Consider the following 23,034-nt stretch of genomic DNA (forward strand, 5'->3'; position numbering starts at 1 on the left):
TCCAGATACCCTAGGTACCAAGTCTTAAACAGTTACCATTCAAACTGTGCAACTGCAGTTCCTGTTTGGGCCCCTGTGACAGTCCAACTGAGAGTCAGGTCTCTTCAAAATTAGTGTCTGGGGTGCCCTCTCCAGTCCAGTCTCTATTCACAGCAAATAGGAATTTGCAGGTTTCCAAGCCAGGCTCAGTTAGTGTCTTTCACTGGGCCCCACTACACAGGTTCCCTGTCCAGCTACTGCTGCTTCCCCATAAATTCCACACAGAGCTGCACCTTGCTGTGATGTCCAGCAGTCACAGCCTCTTCTCCACATGGTTCTGCATCCATTCCTGTCTCCAGAGTCTCTCCTACTCCCATGTGATTGCTGCCTCAGCTTCCCTGCAGCTCCCGTTGCCATGTGCCGCCACTCCCAAAACAGAGCCTGGCCGCTTCTGGCTCAGGACCTTTCCCCTTATCTGGCCAAGGGAAAGGGAAGTGCAATGGAGAGTGGGCTGATGGGAGCAATAGTCCCCTACTTAACAGATCCATCACACTGATCTAAGATGGACTTGCAGTGAGAGCTCACAGTGAGAAACAGAGGTGCTGGAGCCTGAAGTTCCAGTCTTGGAGCAGCAAAGCTACAGAGCTTACCCTTGTAAAAAGTATCGATCCTTCAGATTTGGCATACTAAAGGAGTCACTCTGCATCAAAAGATGCAGGGGAGAATAGCACAGACAGATGGGTCCTAACACTCTGCTACCTCCCCTTGCTTCTATTAATAAGGAGCTTAGACACAAGACTCACCTGTCAGGCTTTCACAGTCTTGGATCGCACACTTCGTAATCTCCTCTCCTATCTCTGGATACGCCTCCAGCAACTCCTTCAATTTATCACCAGGCAGTGAGAACAAACGGCATACAGTGAGAGCTGTGACAGTCATACTCCGAGCACACTCCTTGAACAGGAAGATCTCTGCACAGAAAAATGCGAGGAAGGCATTAAGGTTCTCCCTGCTCTCAGTTCTGGTAACTGGTGCAACAGCAGCCTGGAGCAGCAACTGCAGGGAAAGTCCTGCTCAGCCCTGGGATGGGGCATGCTGAGTAGCTCTGTGGGGATGGTGCATGTGAAGTCAGGAAGGCACTAGGGGCTGTCAAAGGCTGAAGCATGCTCAGTGGAGAGGGAATCTTCAGTGAATGTAGGAGCCAAACTCTAACAAGTCTCTACTCAGCATATGCAAACTGCAGTTTTTCAAAATGATTTGGCCAAATTTGGATAATTTTTCATAGACCAGCAAAGGCACATCCCTGACAGTAGGGTGACTTCTCCTGCCAAATTTCAAGTCTCTGCTCCAAAGCATGGAGGTGCTACAGCGTCCTAAAAAAAAAAAGTTCTTAACAATCATTTTGTTACCATGGGCAAAACAACATATTTTCCCAAATCCCATTCTTGGAAACCATTTTTGCTGAAACTAAAAAAACCCAAAACCACGATCATTGCCAGAAGGATTCAGGGACTGGGATAAAACCTAAAACTTCCTGTAACTAATTTTTTTTTTTTTTTTTTTTTTTTGTGTAATTTACTAGGTTTCAAGTTGGCATTGCTCCTTTAAGCTCAAGATTGTTTTCTGTGCCGACTACAGTGTAGCGACTTATCTGCATCTATTTAAGATTCTAGGGTCAATAAGTAATAAGGCTGAGCAAGCTCTGTCCCACTGCAGGCCAAAGGCTGATGAGGAGACCTACGTTATGGGCCACAGCCATGGCATATTGGTCCCAGCACTGCAATGCACTATTTTGATCCAAGAATAAAGCCTTTCTGACTGAAATGGAGCACTGTAGGTTGGGACCAGAAATCTCAGATGGCAGCATCTCTATTTTAAAATGAAGGTGTATCTGCATATTAGTTGCTGCTGTTGGACTTCAGACAAATTGAAAATGTGGCCACTGCTTGGGCAGAATTTAGGGGTCTTCCCTGCTCTAGAATAACACTAGGAAGACCATAATCAAAACAGGCAAAAAAAACCTCCAAAGTAATCCCCAGCCTTCAGTTCTTTTGTCATGGACTTGCTCTTCATTAGGACTCTCCCATATTCAAGGAAGTACATCCTATCTCTATAGGAGCCTTCTACTATGATAACTTCTCCAGGCTGGAACAGTTCGATATTGAGATGCATAATCACTGCATTCAGGAAGTTCAGGTCACAGTGCTGGAATAGTGGCACTTTCTTCACCAGCCTGGCACAGAGATGGTGCTTCACCTCCTGAACAGATAATGCAAAAGCAGATGGTCAGATGAGCTATTGTAAAAATAAAGAGTTAAGTTAGTTTAAAAAGAAAAAATCCATGTTTTTGTAAGGTCATGTAAAGTGCAGTCTGTTAACAGTTGTGGGAACGATCTGAAAGAAAATGGCTTAAGTGGAAAAGCTGGACCTGAAAGGTAACTGATAAGATAGAAGGAGAAATCAGCCCCAATTGTCAGAGACAGTTAATAATAAGAAAGCATTATGCACCATGAGCCAGCAATGCTCCAAACTGACCAAAACCTATATTTTTAGCCAGGTTAGCAAGAAGCAATGACATCACTTGTTTGTTAAAAGGTATAAAAGGGTGAATTCTTGCAAGGTTCATTGCTAATACCTGCCTCACTAAGTTAGAGGCGACCAATATGAGTTTAAGAACCTCTGGCTTTAGCCCTTTCGTAAGTATTTTAATCAAATGCCTATAAATGTTTTGTTATTGTTTGGAATGTAGTAAACTACTTATTATTTAGGCTATTAGACATGTTTAGCACAAATGTAGAAATACCATTTGGCCTTTAGATTTAATAAAGGGATTTATGGTTACATTGGTGTTGTGGTGGTATCCTATATATTAATAATAATTCCAACAGCTATCACTACTGGGCTTTAAGGAACCTATATGTCTACCTGTTACACTAATCAGACCAATGATCCATCTAGCCAAGTATTCTGTTTCCCAGCAGTGTCAAATCACAGTACTGGGATAGTATCCTACTCCTAGTTGGAACCTATGCCTAATGGTTTGAACAAAGGGAAAAAACCCCACAATGCTTCTGGTCAATTATGCAACGGTGAACTCAGGGTGGAGAGGCCTATTCTTTCTGTGGTGATCAGCTTATTCCTTGAAGCTTGAGGTTTTTAATCTTTTTTCCTTAGTGTGAATAACTATAGATACTATTGATCATAAACGCACCCAGCCCTTTTAAAAAATCCAGATAATGTCTGACCTCATGCAGTAGTGAATGCCACGAGTTTACTCTGAGTCAGATAAAGAAGTTCTTTTACGTGTATCTGACATTAATTGCTTTAAGTGTCCTTGCTTCCATATTATAAGGAAGGATTTACTGTATCAAGAATAGAGGGTCATAGGAAGAAACTTCCAAGTACATTCAACCATAATTCAAACTCTGGATTTCTACAGCGAAACTCACTGATTAAACTAGGCTGATTTCTTACCTAACAATCAAGAATATAAGAATGGCCGTGCTGGGTCAGACAAAGGTCCATCTAGCCCAGCATCTTGAAACCTGGTGAGGGGGAAGGGTCTTAGAGCCACGGCTCCAGTCCAAGCAGGAACATCTACATAGCTATTTTTCATCCCGCAGCCTGAACCTGAGTCAATTGACCCAGGCTTTGAGACTTGGTGTTGTGGATTTTTCTTTGCAGTATAGACATACCTTTTTTTCCTTCTTTCAGTCCATGGTGACTCATGTTTATTCAGTGTGTGCAAATCCCCTCTTAAGAGCTGGGATGTCTCAGTGTCTTTCCATTAACTGTAATGGTTCACCACTGTCTCTTCCTGGCTGGACAATGGGTCATTACTTGGAACCAGTTTCATGTAAACACCTGATTTGGGAGGTTCCTCTCCCTGCTGTGAGGTGCAGTTGGAACTGTAGTACCGGTTATGAGCACAGTTTTCTATATACATAAACTCATAGATTCATAGCCATAGTCTATACACATGTATCATAATGACCATTACATTTAGAAGATTACAAACTTTCATAAAATATTTCACTTGACACACTTTTATAGTACAATAATATAGCATGCAATCAGTTGGTTCAACTGCTCATTTTTGGGGTTTAAACCTTCTGTTCTCCCCTTGAGGTGAATGGACCCTGATTGTCACAGTCTGATTCTTTGAATCTATATATTTTACACACATTTCCATGTACAAGGAATATATGATAAGTGGGGCTTTCACAACCTTCTAGTTTGCAACCTTTGTTGCTGTCTTCCTTCTGTTTCTGTTATCTGGCACAAGTTAGGCTGCCTTTACTTCTGACACCATATCATGTATTTCTTGTACATGGTAGGTTGCAGGGCTGCTATTAGTAGGTCAGGCTCTTGTACTAGATATGGACTGGCTACAGAGCTTCCATCCCAGAGAGATACATGAGATGTGTTCCCTTTAAGATACTTAAATAAACTGCCAGGTATGGCTGTTCTTAGCTCAGATAAGGTATGTTACACATAGCACCATCTAGTGGCTGGACAGTATAATACCGCTTAACAGTCCTTTACATCTCCCCTTCAAGTTTTACATTCCTACCATTTACAAAATTTTACAAAATGTACACTATCAGCTTTAAAGTTCAATACGTATCACTTTAAGTGTCTCTGAATCATACTGGTTTTCTAATTACACAACCCAATGCGTAACAACTTGGGTGTCTGGCTGTCTCTGGTCGGTTTGGAATCTTTGTATGTTCTTCTCATTTTGCATCCGCCATCTGTAGAGTCTGCTCTATTGATTGTTCCTTCTGAGGAACAAACTGTAGATGCTGATGATTTATGTTGAACTCTCCACTGTTAATCTCAATCACATATGATCTGAGTGATTAATTCTTCTCCTTTACAACAGCTGGAGATGTCCATCCTTTGTCTCCATCCAGTTTGACACAAACATAGTCACCAGTTCTGAACACAGCAGCCCTCTAACTGAGTCACATTTGTTATAAAAGTGTCTGTAAGCTCTTTTTGCCTTTTTATCAGATTTGACTAATTCATTAATTACTGGCCACTTTAGAGATACCATACCTGGCAGTTTCCAAAGTCTGAACAGTACTTCCGAGTTGTCTTCCCCTCAGGAGTTGTGCTGGACTATAACCAATAGCTATTGAGGTTGATCCATAGTTCAGAAGAGCAAAGAATGGATCTTCCTTCTGGAAGATTTTCTTGGCTGTTTATACAACTCTCTCAGCTTCTCCACTCATTTGTGGGTAATGCAGGGGCTACTAGTAATATGATCAAAATCATATTTTGTTGGGAATGACTTAAATTCCACTGCGGTGAACTGTGGTATGTTGTCTGTCACTAGTTGTTCCGGAACACCGAAATGAAAAAAGTGCACTTCAGTTTCTTGAGAACACTGCAACATATTATGTCTTTCAATAACATTATTTCTATATACCTAGAAAAATAGTTCACTACAACCAGATAATGATGTCCTCTGACTTTGCATAAACCTGCAGCTAACCTCTTCCAAGATCTGTCTGGTAGAGATATTGTTATTACAGATGCTTTGCATTGTGTTGGTCTGCTAGTTCTGCAATGTTATATGTTGATGCTTTGTTCTTTATATTCTTTCTGATACCTGGCCATTACACTGACTGGTTGGCCCATTTTTGACATTTAGTTAGTCCTTAATATCCTTCATGGATGAGGTTTAGGATTTCTCCTCTCATTTCATTTGGAATTATTACATGATCATCTTTAATCATGAGCCCATTTGACTCACTTAATTATCCACATACCGCAAAGTAGTCTCTTGCCACTTTCATTGTATCCTTTAGATACTTGGGGAAGCCAGCCCTAATGTAACTTAGAACTTCTTGAAGTTACATGTCTGTCTGCTTTTTGTAGCTGGAGTAGTCTCTTTTCTGACATTGGTCTATATGTGTCCACAGCATCCATGTATGCCTGTACATCATCTTTGAGTAGTAAAGTATGATGCTAGGCTGCATGACAGAGTGTCTGCTACTACCAGATTTTCCCCTGGAACACATTTAGCAATTGGGTTGAATTACATTAATCTTCAGTAGACACTGGCATCTCAGCAATGTTTCATCCAGGTCTTTTCCATTGATGAGGGTCACAAGCAGTTTATGGGCTGTTATCGGTATAAAAGAATCACGGATATCTCTATAAGTTCTCACATGCCCATGTGCTTACCAGCCACTCCTTTTCAATCTGTGCATGTCGTTTTTCTGCTTCTGTGAGTATGCGAGAGCAAAATGCAACTGGCTTCCACTCAGAGTCGTGCTGTTGCAACCATACATCACCTAGGCCACAGCTGCTTGCGTCTGCACTGACCACTGTGGGTTTGTTCACATCATAGTATTTGAGAACTGGAGTTGTTGAGATAATTTCTTTTACTCTTTTTGAAGGCAATTTCTTGATTTGGTCCCCATAGCCAAGATGTGTTGGACTTTAACTAGTTCATTTAGTGGTTTTTGTCACTGTAGAAAGGTCTTATAAGTAACAACCAAGGTAATCTATTATCCCCAATATGTGTATCAGTTCTGGTACATTAGCTGGTGCATTCAATTCTTGAATTGCTTTTACTTTCTCAGGGCTAGGACTGATTCCATCTTTGTTTATTGTCTGTCCCCAAAACTCGATTTGGGGTAGGTGAAAAATATTCTTTTTCCTTTTTAGCTTCAGTCCAGACTGACTGACACACTTAGAACTTGATTGGTTGGATATATCAAAATATCCATGAAGACTACAACTCCATTTGTGTTCATTAACAGTTCTGCCATCTTTCTTTAGAAAATGTCCAGTTGCCCTGGTAATCCTGAAAGGCAATCTTTAAAACCAAAATCTCCCAAAGAATGCGATAAATGTAGTCAGTTTAGCACTCTCTTTGACTAAATGAATTTGACAGAATCTGCTTGAGTTCAGAGCGCTTTGCTATTTGAATAGCTGCATATAAATTGTCTGTTTTTAATTGGAGCTGCTGTGCGAGACTTTTGTCTGTAAGGCCAATAATTAATTTATCTCTGATATTTTAATCTTTTACACTCCCAAAATCAGTTTTCTGCCAATGCCTGCAAAGCCCTGACAAAAGATTCCACAGATTCCCCTGGTTCCTGAATACTCTGGTGAAATTGCCTTTTCATAAAACACATTTCTCTGAGGTATAAAGTATGCATCAAACATAGCCAGAACTCTGTCACAGTGATCTTAGTAACAGTTGTCAGTAAAAGCATAGGATTTAAAGATATGCTCTGCCTGCTTCCCCATAGCATAAATTAAAGTTGATACCTTTGTCTCCAGTTTCCTGGTGGAGTTTAATTGCAAAACAAAACCTTGCAAAATGCTGCTTCCAGTCTGTCCATTCTGAAAGTCTGCCAAAGCTGAAGTTCTCTGGGGCATTGGAGAGAGGCATGTTGATAAGATCCATCCTGCAGCCTTTCTTGCTTTTCCCCCCTTCTGTTTGCAACCTTTTGTTGATGCCTTCCTTCCATTTCTTTTCTTCTCAGGCATAAGTTAGGTTGCCTTTACTTCTGACACCATGTCATGTACTTCTTTACATGGTAGGTTGCAGGACTGCTACTAGCAGGTCAGTCGCTTGTATCAGATATAGACTGGCTACTGAGCTTCCATCCCAGACAGATTTGAGATGTGTTCCCTTTAAGTTACTTTAATACACTGCTAAGTATGGCTGGTCTCAGCTCATGTAAGGTATGTGTTATATCTATGGTGTTACTGAACAGTATAATACAGTTTAGCATTTCATTACACCACTCCCCTAAGGACAGATTGAAATGCTAGTCCCGTGTTTACTGCCCATGCTCCACTGCCATAAGTTGCTTCATGCTGACTAAGGATACGTCTACACTTCAAGCTGGGTGTGTGATTCCCAGCTTGAGAAGACATACCCATACTAACTCTGATTGAACTATCATGCTAAATATACAGTGTAGCTGCCCTGGCGCAAGGGGCTAGCTGCATCCAGTACATACCTGTCCAAGATGCTAGGCATGCACTCGGGTTGGCTAGCCCCTTCTGCCACAACAGCTACACTCTATTTTTGCATGCTAGCTCTGGTCCAGCTAGTGCAGGTATGCCTTCTCGAGCAGGCATTTATCCCCAGCTCGAAGTGTAGACATTCCCTAAGAGGTCTGAGGCAGGCTCTCTCTCTTACCTCTTTAAGAGGCTCTGACATCTCATTGAGGATTTCTTCTTCATTGTACCACCTTCCCTGGTACCGGATATCATAGTAGGTGAAAATCCGTTGGCACAAATCCTGTGGTAGCTTTCGGTATGACATATATTCCTGAATGTCATTCATCTGCCATTAGAGAAAACGCAGGCAATGAGTTATAGAATACCAGTAAAGTGGAATGCAGTTTTCACGCCAGCTGGAACAAATGCTTTCCACCTCTGTCACAGGCTGGCTCGCCCTCTAAGGTAAACCAGGCTCAGCCTTGCCTGTGACCCAGCAGTTAGCCCCAGCTGCGGTGATATAGCAATTTAATAATAATGAGTGACCCCAGCTGTGAAAGAGTTAGGAAAAGATTATACAAAGAGAGCAGTGGGGAACTCAGTTAGAGAGAGAGATTGCAAAGAAGGCAGGACCCTCATGCAGGTAGAAGGACCCACAGGGTCAGCTCCTGTGGGTGAGGCCCTGAAGTAGGATTGGTAAAAGCACTTCAGTAGAGTCCAAGAAGAAATGAAGCCTTCCTAGTTCAGCAGAGAAGAGAGAAACCAGAGGCCTGAAAATCAAAGGGAGGCCATATTAAACACAGAAAGAAGCAGCACAAGGGGACTTAGAAGTACGAAGTGGCCCAAGGAAATAGCACTATATCTAAAGAAGCAGATCTAGCTGCTTAATACTGGGGCCTTGGGCTGGAACCCACAGTAGAGGGTGGGTCTGAGTTCCCCTACCTGAGAAGGGGCAAGCAAATGTGACTCCAAGAGCTGATGAGGCTCCTGGGAAGGATGCCCTGAGGGAAGGCCAGTAAGAATACTTCATTGGAGCCTGAGAGGGCCAGAAGAATTATTATTTGGACATTTAGCTTGGACTTCCAGTTGGACCTTTGTTACCCCAGAAGGAGATTAAATTTATGTGATTTGACCAGAGGGCTAAGCCATGGGAGACCCAGTGAGAGGCAGATGGCCAGCAGGAGGTTCTGGAGATGAGCATCCTTTACAGCATTTCACCCTGACACAAGGGGACACTATGGGTGGTAAGTATACCACCTTACAACCCCTTATGCACTCCAGTCAACAGTTGTAAATGAAACATGTTAAAAGCACATTTGGGTTATTGCAAAACCTCCATGTAATTCAAAATTCAGGCTTTCAGGTGACTTTATATAAATTAAAATTAACCATAAATATGAGGGATAGCCAAAACTGCGGGGCTGCATCTTAATCCAATTGGAAAGCTGATGGACTCAAGATAAAGTATTGCATTCTGGTATGTATCGTCTCCACAGGCTGCACCTCCGTATAGAAATTGAAGATGGCTGCATACTACTTCAGTTAGATGCAACTTTCAGGTTCCTGGCAAGATGCCAGTGTGGTTATTATTTGATCAAAATTTGGGCTCTCCCTGCTTTATACAATCCAAATTAGTCACAGTTGAGCTCATGTATTTTAAAATGAAATACATTCAAGCCTTCTGTTCACTCACTTACAGAATGTAAAATCCATAAGAACATAAGAACTGCCATATTGGGTCAGACCAATTGTCCATCTAATGCCGTATTCTGTCTCCAACAGTGGTCAGTACCAGAGCTTCAGGGGGAATGTACTGAATAGGGCAGATAGAGTGATCAACCCCATCGTCCTCGCCTGGCTTCTGGCAGTCAGCAGTGTAGGGTCACCTCAAGCATTGGATTGCATCCCTGACCATCTTGGCTAATAGCCATTGATGGACCTATTAAGTTCTTCTTTTGAACTCATTTATACTTTTGGCCATTACAACATTCCATGATGATGAGTCCCACTGGTTAATTTTGTGTTGTGTGAAAAAGTACTTCCTCTTGTTTGTGTTAAACCCGCTGCCTATTAATTTCATTAGGTAACCCCTGGTTTTTGTATTGTGGGAAGGGTAAATAACACTTCTCTATTTACTTTTTCCACACCATTCATGATTTTATAGACCTCTATCATAGCCCAACTTAGTTGTCTCTTTTCTAAGCAGAACAGCCCTAATCTTTTTAGTCTCTCCTCATATGGAAGCCATTCCATACCCCTGATTATCTTTGTTGCTCTTCTTTGAACCTTTTCCAGTTCCACTATATTCTTTTGGAGATAGTATTCAAGATGTGGGTGCACCATGGATTTATATCATGGCATTATGATATTTTATGTCTTATTTTTTATCCCTTTCCCAGGGGTTCCTAACATTCTGCTAGCATTTTTGACTGCTCCGCACACTGAGCTGAAGTTTTCAGAGAACTATCCACAGTGATGTCAAGATCTTTTTCTTGAGTGGTAACAGCTCATTTAGAATCCATCATTATATATGTGTAGCTGAGATTATTTTTTCTGTTTTGAATTACTTTGCATTTATCAATGTTAAATTTCATCTGCCATTTTGTTGCCAGTCACCCACTTTTGTGAGATACCCCCTGTAATTCCCTTAGTCAGCTTTGAACTTTACCTTGAGTAATTTTGTATCATAGGCAAACTTTGCCACTTCACTGTTCACTCCCTTTTCCAGATCATTAATGAATACTTAGTTTCCTTAAGAGACTGTGGTGAGGGAATGTTTTAAAGACTTTCTGAAAATCCAAGTACACTATATCGTCTGGACCACCTTTATCCACATGCTTGTTGACCCTCTCAAAAAATTCTAATAGACTGGTGAAGTATAGCTTCCATGTACAAAAGCTGTGTTGACTATTCCCCCCAAAATCATGTTAATCTATGTGTGTGTTAATTTTGTTCTTTACTATAGTTTCTGCAAGTTTGCCCAGTACTGAAGTTAGGCTTATCACCCTGTAATTACCAGGATCACCTCTGTAGCCCTTTTAAAAAATTAACATTAATTACTTTCCAGTCATCTGGTACAGAGACCTGTTTCAGTGACAGGCTACATACTACTGCTAGTAGTTCTGCAATTTCATATCTAAGTTGTTTCAGAACTCTTTGTTGAATACCATCTGGTCCTGGTGACTTCTTATTTAATTTATCAGTTTGTTCTAAAATGTCTTCTACTGACATAGCAATGTGGGATAGTACTTCAGATTTGTTGCCCCAAAAGGATAGCTCTGGTGTGGTGTATCTTATCTCATCCCATATCCTCTGCAGTGAATATTGATGAAAAGAATTCATTTAGCTGCTCTGGAATGGCCATGTCTTCCATGAGTGCTCCTTTAACACATTGGTCATTTAGTGGCCCCTGTGATGCAGGCAATCCAAGTCCCAGTTTATGCCAAGGTCCCCATGCCTCATTTGGATACTGAGAAATACATAAACTGGAATTAGTCTGGCTCACCTGTGAATTAGTATTGTTAAAACGGGTAATAGAATGATAAAAATGTGCTTTAGTGTTTACACTTTACTGAATGCTTGTAAATTGCTGCATGCATTAATCTCATCTATATCCCATATTGTAACATAATATTTGGGTATTTACATTGTAAGCCTCTGTAACTGTGCAAGTCACCAGACAGGAGAGAGATATTAAATAGTGTGAAATGCTGGCCTACAACAAAGGATGTTATGTCCTGCCCAACAGAGAAGGCACATCGACACCAGATGACCTATTGTGGAACATCAGCGAACAAAAGATTTTGTTGATTGCTCTTCTGCCCCCCACATATCCATGAAGAGGAGATGTGCAGATTAATTCATCCCATCAGCTAAACTAGCAGCTCAGAGAAGGGGGAAATGGAATAAAAATCCCTGATAAGGAGAACCTGTATCTCTGTACTGCTTGGATTCTCAAGGGCAAGGTTTCCTAGGCATAAGCAAGAGATCTCTAGTGTTTAGCCTGGGTTAGCCCTTAGGGACATATAGAGCTTGCTTATTATAGATGCTTCTATTACCCTTTGAAACTGAAAACTGAAACTCGTTTTGTGTGCATGTCTATCTGCTTTAACCTTATCAATAACTCTCTTGTTTCCTTTTCCTATTTAATAAAACTTTAGATGGCTTATTATAGAATTGGCTACAAACATTGTCTTTGGTGTGTGATCCAAGGTGCAGCTGACCTGAGGTAAGTGACTGGTCCTTTGGGACTGGGAGTAACCTGAACATTGTTGCGATTTTTGGTGTAAGGGACCATCTATCACAAAGGTAAGCTAGCCTAGGTGACAAGACAGATGGGAGTATCCAAGGGGACTGTCTGTGACTCTATGGTTACGCTGTTATAGTGCCTGAGGAGTTTACCTTGATACTTGTTTAGTGAAACCTAATTATAGAACTCACAGCCAGTTTGGGGTTTGTGCCCTGCTTCTTAACAGTCTGTTTTGAGGTTGGTACTCATGTTTTTGAACCACTGCAGGATAGCTTGAAGCCCCACTGCCTGTTTAGCAGGCTTCCTGATTTCTGATGTACTTAACAAAAATTCTTACTGTTAGTTTTTGCATCTTTAACAAGTTGCTTCTCAACTTCTTTCTTGGCCTGCCTTATCCTTTTACACTTAACCTATCAGAGTTTGTGCACCTTCTTATTATCCCCACTAGGATTTGACTTCCAAATTTTGAAGGATGCCTATTTGCCTCTAACAGCCTCCATCACTCTGCTGTTTAGCCATGGAGGCATCCTCTTATTATCTTTTCTGACTTGGGTACATTTAGTCTGCGCCTACTGTTTATAAATAGTCGCCATGCTGCTTACAGGCATTTAACCCTTGCGGTGGCTCCTTTTAAATTCCCATGCAACAAGTGTCCTCATTGTTGTGTAGTTCCTGTTTTTAAAGTTAAAAATTACTGTGTTGGTTTATTATCCCCCCAGAAGGATGTTATATTATGGTCACTATTACCAAGCAATTCAGCTATGTTTTCCTCTTGGATAGATCCTGTGCTCCACTTAGGACTAAATCAAAAACTACCTCTCTCCTGATGGCTTTCAGGACTAGCTGCTCCAAGATGCAAGCAGCAGTCATTTATGGTATCTAGAAATTTTATATCTTCATCCCTTCCTGAGATGATATGTACCCGGTCAATATGGGGATAGTTGAAATCCCCCATTACTATTGCTTTTTCAGCCTTTGTTGCTTCTCTAATCTCCCTGAGCATTTCACAATCACTGGCACCATTGTGGTCAGGTCACCAGTAGTATATTCCAGCTGCTTATTCCCTTATTGTTCAAGCATGGAATTTCTATCCATAGATTCTATGGTTCAGTTAGAGTCATTTAAGATTTTTATTTTATTTGACTCTATGCTCTCTTCCAAATATAGTGCCACTACCCCACCAGAGTGACCTATTTTGTCATTCCTATACATTTTGTACCTTGGTATTACTGTGTCCTATAGATTATACTTAAAGCTAAGATTTAATCATGGGTATCTTTAGTAAAAGCCATGGATAGGTCACAGGCAATAAACAAAAATTCACGGCCCTTAACTTGTCTGGTAGCAGGGACTGATTGTTGCTCTGAGGCCCCTGGGGACCGCTTTCCGACGGTTGGTGTGGCTGGCCATGGGGCTGCTACAGCAGTGGCTGGTGTGGCTGTCCTAGGGGCCGCCTGAGCGGCTGGCCTTGGGGCAGCCCTGAGGTAAGCCACACTAGCCGCTGCAGCTGTGGAAGTCACAGAGGTCATGGAAAGTCATGGAATCTGTGACTTTTGTGACAGACTCACAGCCTTAATTATACTCATTCTACCAAGTTTCCACCGTGCCTATTATAACATTTAATGTCAGGTGTTCTAGGTCACCCTGTGACACGCTGTACCCCATGTACACCTTTATGGTGTGTTTTGTGTATCATCCATGCTCACCCTTATGGTGTAACTGTGTATTGTCTAATGCAAAGTATGTCATGTCTCAGATACAGCCTTTAAAGATCTCAAGGATGATTATACATTACTGATGCCCATTACACTACACAGCTAGGAAGCATTATCTGATTGATGCTAACTGTGCCTCTCACATTGATGGACATGGAGCTGCTCTGTCATAATTTATTAATACTTTGTGTTGACTTGGTTATTAGGATGTTTACTGTATGAATATTGCAGTGTTCTTGTAGCCATGTTGGTCCCGGGATATTAGAGACACAAGGTGGTTGAGATAATCTTTTATTGGATTAACTTCTATGGGTGAAAGAGACAAGCTTTTAAGCAACAGTGTCTATGAGGGTGTGAGAGGCAACTACTGGAGAGTTTGAAGAAGTTAGGCCTGCCTAGATTAACACCAGGTGGTGGTAAATCTTAAACAAAATATACAGCCATGTAGATTATTTTTTTTAAATCCTTTTTCTCTTCTGCTTTGTTTCTACTGTGAGACTAAACAATAGTCAGGTTTAAGAAGGCTTTCTGTTACTATACACACCACTGGTCCCTAAAGGGAAGAACTGCAAGTGCCAAACCAGTCAGACGTGCTGGGTAAGCATAGTGGATACACAGGGTACTGTAGCCCAGGGCCTAATCAAGGACTGGAAGAATCACAGCAGGATTCCACCCTAGAAGAGGTAAAGGCATGAAACCTAATACTTGAAGCGATGTGTTCAGAGACCAGGAAGGGGACAGAGGTGCAGCTAATCCTGTAACTGTGACAGAGCCTATTCGAGTAGGCGAGGATGGGTAAGTAACCCAGTAGAGATGGCCCATCAATGCCTGTTTCCAACACTAAAAACATGGGGTGCAGACATCGAGGGTATGTGAGGCACAAGTGGAGGAGAGATATTTTGCCACTGCCATGGGTATTGATGTGCATTCATAGGGCAATTCAGTGCCTTGATGTCCAAGTTAGAATGAATTGCTATAGGATAGCATACTGCATGCACTAAAGCATCACCATGTAAATCCAGTTTCATACTGGTGCAATGAGGCAGACTAATGTGAGAATGCTGAAACTCCTTTTCAGTCCATCTTGCTGGACCTGCCCTATAGTTCTAGTCCTCAACCTACATAGTTTTGACCTGTAGCCCCCAGCAAAACTATGCAAGACCCTGCCTTTCTTGCATATTAGTCTTGTGCAGGCTTCCAGCTTGACTTCATGGGAACTTCAGGAGAGACCAGCCAGGTGGTGAGGGCTCAACCCTACATTCAAAAAAATCACATTGACATGATGATACGTATGTAACACATCTAATCAACCCCACACTTGCAAGGAGACATGATGCATATGCATCATATCTCCACATTTCCTGGGACACTGGTTATGTCTGTTGATGGCAAATATTTTCCAGTTGCAGTCATTGGAACATTAAATTCTGTGGGAGACCTCTCCTTATGTGAAAAAAGAGAGAGACATCACAGAACAATATAAAATAATCAGTGTGAGTGTCACAAATTTCAACATTAACCAGATGTGTTAAAGTCTCAGTCCTCAGGCCAAGCTCAACTTAGTTTTAAGATTTCAAGCCAGAAAAGTTGGAAATAAAGTCAGGCACTTCACTGGTGAATACAATAAAAGAACAAGCACACACACAGCTAAAGTGGCCAGCACTTCAGTAGCAGGAGCCACAGAGAGAAAGGAATTGGGGAGAGGCAGTTTGTCTCAAATTCCCTGTTGGTGATAGAAATCTCAGTTAAAGCAAATCAATCTGTTATGTGCTGGAGGCATAAGACCAGATAATGGGAATTTGCTGCACCAGTACCTTTCCAGAAACTGGAATTTAAGGCAATTGAAATTACTATGGGGTATTTCTAGCATGGTATGAGTTGCACAAATCTGGGTTGCAATTCTGACAATAGATCCTTCATGTTCCCATTTGCTACCCTTACTCTGCTTTTTGCTGATATGAGAGACACAGCATCACTCCCACACCAGCGTATCTCAGTTTCCCTCATTATGTGCCCTGGAGATACTCACACACCACCCCACAGATGATTCAATTAAATTCCCCCTATTGGGACCTGCTTTAAGTGAAAACCAAGAAAACAAACGGTTCACTTGATTCACCTATTCCTTCCTTAGTCATCAGGGCTTCATAAATTAATCCATTTATTAATCCAAAGGTGCCAGCCCTCAGAGAGTCCCCTGGCACTTCCTATCCCGTAAAGATCTCTCTCTCAGGCCTTCCATCTGGCTGGTGTGGACAGCCCTCTTCCAGGTTCATCCCTGATCTCAGGTCTCTCTGAGACTGAGAGTAGGTAATCTCTTTTATAGCAGATACTACTAATTACTCTTAATTACAAATCAAGTGCGATAAAAGCATGTTGGTTTATATCTCACAATAAACATACCTTGTCCCTGTAGGCATTTGCTGTGGGGTCAGCATGGGATAGTTGGGTAGCTACATTTGCTATTACAGACATATACAGCAAATATCCAGAAACAGCACTGGTGATTGTAACCCACACTTCTGCAACTCCTGGAAAGTTAAAAGAAAACTGTACTAATTAATACTTCTAAGACAAATTTCTTGCAAGTTAAATAAATAATTATTAAATAAATTGTGGATTAGATTATGCGTAGCCCTGCCTCGGTGTGCAGAGAGATTGGGGAAGGGGTCACACAGAGCTTTCAATTCCTAAAACCTCTGTGCAGTGGCTATACACAAGCAGGGTCCCTGCACTTTTAGCAGGCAAGGACTGAGGGACTCTAACCCAATGATGGCTTTATAACCCCATAGGAGTGTGAAGGTGTGTTGTTGTCCTCCTCTATGCCAGCATGCTACACCTTACATAAGAATTGCCATACTGGATCAGACCCATGTAGTCCAGTATCCATCTGTGAGGGAGATGGAAGAAACCCACAGTAAGTAGATGTAGGATAATCTGCTTTCTGTGAAGTTCTCATCCTAATCCCTAGCAGTTAGAGATTGGCTTAAGCCCTGAAAAGCCCAGGGCTTGTTGTCCCTTCCAAAACTCTGTTTAGCACTAATTATTATAACTCTGGGTATTTTATTATCCTTATAAACATCTAATCCATCTTTGAATCTGGTTACATCTTGTTAAAAGATGTAGCAGATGCTGACACCGCATGCACTCTTTTCTTCTCTCCCGAGTTCCCACAGGTGTTGTGCCTGCCGGCATGCAGCCCTACTCACCAACGCAAGCAATGCCTTAATCCTACAATGTACATATATGGTTCTCATCACCGTCGTATCTGAGTGCTTATGTATTCTCTCTCTCCTTTAATATATCTATCTCTATTGCTATCTATAATTTGCACAATTGATCCAAAAACTAGAGGCCAGATTCTCTCCTATGTCTGAGTTCTGTTCAATGCAAGAGAGAAAGGAAGATGTCAGGTAGTTGGTTACAGCTCCCCAATCCTATAGGCCAGCCTTAGCGCTCGCATCACTTAAAGCAGTTGCCAGACAAAGCAACTGAGAGCTATTCCTGGAATTGTTACTACTGCTAGGATTGTCACAAGAGTGCCTGTCACTTGCAGGCCTGAATACTGCATGAATCTTGATACCATCACAGTATTCAACTGGAACAAAGTAAAGCCAGAAAAATAATTATATGGGCTACAACAACAGCATCAACCGTCCTCAAGAAATATTACATTTGGTAAGTGAGAAACTAGCAATTCTTTGTTACCTGTAGGCGGGTTAGCAGAGCCATAACCTATGCTGAGCATGTGCGACAGAGCACGAAAGACACTAAAGGAATACTGTTCCACCCACCAGGCATTCTAATATCAAACACAAACAGAGGAGATTAAATGTTACTTAGCTGACACTAATAGCTTCCTAAGTACTCAATATTTACGTATTTATTTATTTTACAATTTCTCCATAGACAATAGAAAAATTGCTGTAATGCCTCACTCCACCTCAGCATGTCTTAGTGCAGATAGTTGGTGTCCCACTCAACTCCTTCTAGTCTAAAACACAAAAAAAAATTGAAGACCCTAAAGAATCAGCTTTCTTCTGCTTCTTCTACACCATATTTTGCCTGTCCATTTTGTCTTTCTGGCTGATTTAGGGACAGAGATCAGACAAAGGTCAATGAAAGCTCTTCTCTTTTTTGAAATACAAGTGGTCTTTGGATTTTGAGGAAGAGGATATTTCCTGTTTAGCTGATTACTCATTAGAAAGATAGCTAAGGCTTATAACAGACTATCTGCCAAATGTTAACTGCAGATACCTCAACATGGGTGGTGGTGGTGGTTCTAGGACACAATTTTAGGTGGGGCACTGTAAATGAGTCCCATCAAACAAAATCCTGCTGTTGCATCATACTGGAATGTGCGTGATACACTCAGGGTCAGTGGAGCAGCTATTTTTCAGGTGGTGGATCTAATCTGTTAAATTAGCAGCTGTAAATGTTTCACAGAATTGGGATAAAAGTACATTTATTTTACTCTGATTATATTTTCTTATTTTTCTGAGTGGGGCAGGTCACCATCTACTGATTCAAACACTAGTGCTTGCAGCTCCATTGTGTTACTTACAAAGTCGTCTATCTAAGTACTGATTCAGTTCTTCCCTGTCTAGCTGGTGAGAGCTGATGGAATCCCAGAACAAGATGGTGTAGTTACAGGCCAAAACCATTTACACAAAAATATTCTAAAATGCCTGAAAACATTCATGAACCTCTGAGATTCTCCTATCCCTGGTTTCTACTTACTGTGAGGTTCTGCTGATAAACCCAAGAGTTAACTGGAAATTGAAGTAAGTCTTCTGTGTAGAACTGGATGCAGGCGTTCCAGTGAACTACCATATAGAGTATCCCAAATTGGAGTACAATCTCAAAAATGATGTAGGAAGTGTTCCCTATCAGATCTGTTAACTAAAGGAGCAAATGCCAATGGTTATATCTCCTCCTATGAAAGCTATGAGTTTACAAGAAGACAAGAGCCATTTCAATATTAGGGGCTGATGCTAACCTGCCATATTTTTGTATGCTTTTCCCAAACAGCTACTATTACTTCCATCTTACCTGGATTTAGCTTCAATTAACTCGTCTCTTTACAAGCCCTGGTCTTTGGCCAGTCACCTGTAAAATAGGTCTACATGCCCCACATAAAGTACATTGAGCCTTGTCTTCAAACAGAAGGGGTAATGGTCAGAACTAGTTACACTTTCTACCCAAATCACTCATCCCAGTTCAAAATCAAGATCCAAAATGTGTCCTCCCACATGCACTGTGTCAGAAATCACTACAGGCTCATGATTGTCAAAGCAGCCATGAGGTTGTGAGCTAACTCTGAAGCACCATTATCCATATGGACACAGAAGTCACTGAAAATAAGAAGCCTGGGTAACCCAAGACCAAACCAGATAAATACATGATCAGTGTATTAGGGAGTCCGAAATGTAATGCAGAAGCCTGTACATCACAGCTAGTCCTAATTTAATCACAGGTGAATATTGAGATACTGTCTGGGTTAGGGGGATTTTTTTAGAATATGATTTAATATCAATATTGCAAATTTAAAATAATTCATACAGGACAGGCCATGTCAGGTACCATTAGAAAGGTTATAATTTGTTAAGTATGATGATAGTGTTTATGTGCATGTGTCATATTTATGTTTGATGTATCTGTATTTCAACTTGTGCTGTGTTTCTGGGTGACATCCCAGACAGGATGGCATTAGCAATAAGCCTGCTTCATGTCCCATTAAGGGAACTCAAAGGTACAATGAAACCCAGGGAAAGAACTCATAAGACTACACCTTATAAGTCACCAGAACTTGCCCAGGTGACCCTGGACTCCATTTTATTTCTGTGAATTTCCACAAGCCGCATGGCAAAGGGACATAAAAGGCAGCTGTTCTGTCCCATGTTGTCTTCATTCCTGCTTCCTACCTCTGGATCAACTCATCTGCAACTGAAGCTGTGAAACAAAGGACTGAGACCCATCCAGATACTACATGTACACCAGAGGGACTGTACAAGCCTGTAAGCTCCACAATTCTACTGAGAATCTGATATATATGGACTTTACAGTCATTTGTATGTATCTGACTGCTTTGACCATTTAACATTTCTCTTATCATTTGTTTCTTTCCTTTTGTAATAAACCTTTAATTTTAGTTACTAAAGGATTGGCTGGTAGCGTGGTATTTTGGATAAGATCCAAACTTATATTGATCTAGCAATGTGGCTAACCATTTGGGGTTAGGAGAACATTTTGGTAAAGGGAAAAGTGTTTTAAATAGTTTCTCTCTTTACTGGACCTAGCGGCTGATTGGGAGCCAGAGACTGAAATGCAGTAAAGGGGTCTGTATATTTTTTGTTTTAGCTTCTTGATAACCAGTGTGGGGAATCAAAAGCACTGTTTGTGACTGGTTGAGGAGTCTAACTTCAGTGTTACACACCAGTGTTGGGAGAGTCTGCTCTCCTTTTGCAGCCTGCCCTGATCTTGGCATTTTCAGGTGGTCTACCCTAGGCACGGAGGGGTCACAAATATGATCAAACAAATCAATTTTTTGAGTCAGGCACCTCATTTGATCTCATTTGACGTCAGATGCTAATAACACATCTACGACATCCTTTCTCTGCTTATGCTGAATTAAATACTTGGCTGAAAAATGCTATAGGCTAAGGGCCCTGCAGGGTTACCAGCATTACCAGCCAGGTCTCAGTTATACAAGCAAATCATGGATCACATCATGGATGGTGAATCATTTATTTAATTGCTATTCTTGGACTGAACAGTGTATGTTCCCAAGGTGAGACCTCAGATGGGATGAGCATCATCCAGTTTTTGCCTGGATGTTCTCTTCCCATCATGATCCCAAGCTCAACACAACCAAGGTCAAAGAACCCGAACCCCTGAAAATGATCCTCAGATCTCCAGATATCCAGCTCAAGGTGCTGAATTGCATAACTCTTTCGGGCACCCTGGAGTGGTTACTGAGGAGGTGCAGCTGTTGAAGCTATATTTCCAAGGAAAGGATCCAGTGTGACAATTGCTATGCTCTTGCATATCAGTGGTAGCCAGTTATTTTCATCAGACATTGACCTGTCAAACTGTAGGAACAAAATATGGATACAATGATAAAAAGAGAGAAATCTGAGGCTACTGGATGACCTACGTTTTTTTGACTCCTCCTTTATTTTATTCTGGAATAGTTAAGTACAGCACATGGTATTCTATAATGCTCCCAGAAACCATGCTTATCTTCAACACAACAGAGGCTACAAGTCCCAGTATAGGATGCTCTTGAGCTGTCTGTGTGAAGATGGAGTATAATCTGCTAGGACCCTTGGTCTTGAATGACCACAAAGCTGTATTAAAATGAGAAAAACAGCAAGAGTTCTGTGGCACTTTAAAGACTAACAAATGTATTTGGGTGTAAGCTTTCGTGAGCAGAAACCCACTTCATCGGATGCGCAAAGTGGGTTTTCTGCCCACGAAAGCTTATGCCCAAATAAATTTGTTAGTCTTTAAGGCGCCACAGAACTCTCACCGTTTTGCTAAAAACAGACTAACACGGCTACCCCTCTGGAACTCATTAAAATGAGAGCAACTTGAAACAGCTCCATTCTATGCAAACTAGACATGACCTAATTCCTGTTGCCAAACATGACCAGCAGTTGGGCAAAGTTTTGGGGACCTGATTTTAATTATAAATCAGACAAAAATCCTAATAAGTTAGCAAGTGCACTGACCTGATCCCACTCTTCAATGTACCTCTTCATTCTTACGATGCGTAAGAGCTTCAAAACACGGGCAATTAAGACAACTTGAATCACCTGCATTATAACTTGTCTGTCATAGGTATGCTGAATCGTTGAACTCTACCTCAGGACAAGCATGTAACAAGATGACAGAAGTGGCAACGCTATAATACTAATCTTTATATTAAAATTCTTATCCATCATCTGGCTGACCACTAAAAATTCTTTTTCCTGTTGAACTGATCTGGATGTGCACACACCAATCAATGCTCATGATCTGTATGCGCCTTTCGTTTTTCAAATGGTAACAAAAGATATAACCTACAGATCATGCAAATTTCTTACTGGAAGGACCATTTACTATATATTGTTCAACTCAAACAAGCACAGTATATCTACCCACGCTTTCATACTGTGGCTATCACTGTAGTATCTGAGCACCTGCTTCTTGAGCAAAGCCAGACATGTAGGGCTAGGTTTAAAAAAAAAAAAAGTGGTGGTTAGTAATTGGAAGGGTTTTTTTTCATTTTCCCTCTGTATTTATTTGCAAAGTTTTCTAGATTTACAAAAACCCACCCACAAAAGAATGAAGGGTAAAGTATTGCGCATAAACAAAATATCATGGAGCCACAATGAATGTGCACAATGGAATGCCAAAATACCAATGATCAGTCCATAAAAATAGTTAACAATATATAAGTGTAATATAATTTTACTAAATGTACCAGTATTTTGTAGACACATATCTGCTATAATACATTTCCTTGTCAAAACCTATTGTATTTATTTTCCAGAGTCTTTCATAGAAGCTGTTTTCTGAAATGCTTTGCAGAAATACAAATTAAACAAGAGGGAGGGAAAAAGTAAATGGCACAGACGAAGGAATGAAGTTTTATATTCAAATGCTATCTAAAAATGAATGAAAAGACAATGAAATGGAGGGTAGATGTGTCTTATGTTACCTTCTATTATGCTGTTTCTTCAAAAGGAGGGATATATGGGAGAGGGAAAAGGGGAGAAACTTCTCTCTGTCTTTTACCTTTAAGATGATTATAATGAAATCTGTAGGAAGAGCAGATAGAAAATCAGGAACAAACCAGGATCTGAGATAGGCCTTCCGAATAAGTTTTAGATCCAAGATTGCTAGCTAGTAATAAAATGGAGAGAAAATAATGATGAAAGAAATCCCTAAGAATACAAATATTTTCTCAAACTTACAGGATAGTGTAAAGCATTTGCTATGTGTCAGTAAGTCTCTGTCCTTATCCCCAGTGCTTGCTCTTACCTCACTTTCTCCAGTAATAACTCCCAATCTGAAATTCAAGATAAGGTCGATGAGAAAGAGTCCATCGGAGACCAGATTGAAAATAAACAT

General features: G+C 41.0%; 1 protein-coding gene across 1 annotated transcript; it reads right to left on the reverse strand.

Annotated features, from left to right (window-relative positions):
• Window positions 1-1,934: 1,934 nt before the first annotated feature.
• Window positions 1,935-17,665, reverse strand: LOC137151920 (potassium/sodium hyperpolarization-activated cyclic nucleotide-gated channel 3-like). Its single transcript, XM_067546418.1, has 4 exons — window positions 17,626-17,665; window positions 16,321-16,448; window positions 8,153-8,299; window positions 1,935-2,238 (listed from the first exon to the last, which is right to left on the reverse strand). The coding sequence occupies exons 1-4, from the start codon at window positions 17,663-17,665 to the stop codon at window positions 1,981-1,983; spliced, it is 573 nt and encodes a 190-aa protein (XP_067402519.1). The 3' UTR covers window positions 1,935-1,980.
• Window positions 17,666-23,034: the final 5,369 nt, after the last annotated feature.

The sequence above is a fragment of the Emydura macquarii genome, unplaced genomic scaffold, assembly GCF_026122565.2.
Source record: "Emydura macquarii macquarii isolate MOO-44397 ecotype Brisbane River unplaced genomic scaffold, CSIRO-AGI_Emac_v2 contig_1119, whole genome shotgun sequence".
NCBI classification, from domain to species: Eukaryota; Metazoa; Chordata; order Testudines; family Chelidae; genus Emydura; species Emydura macquarii.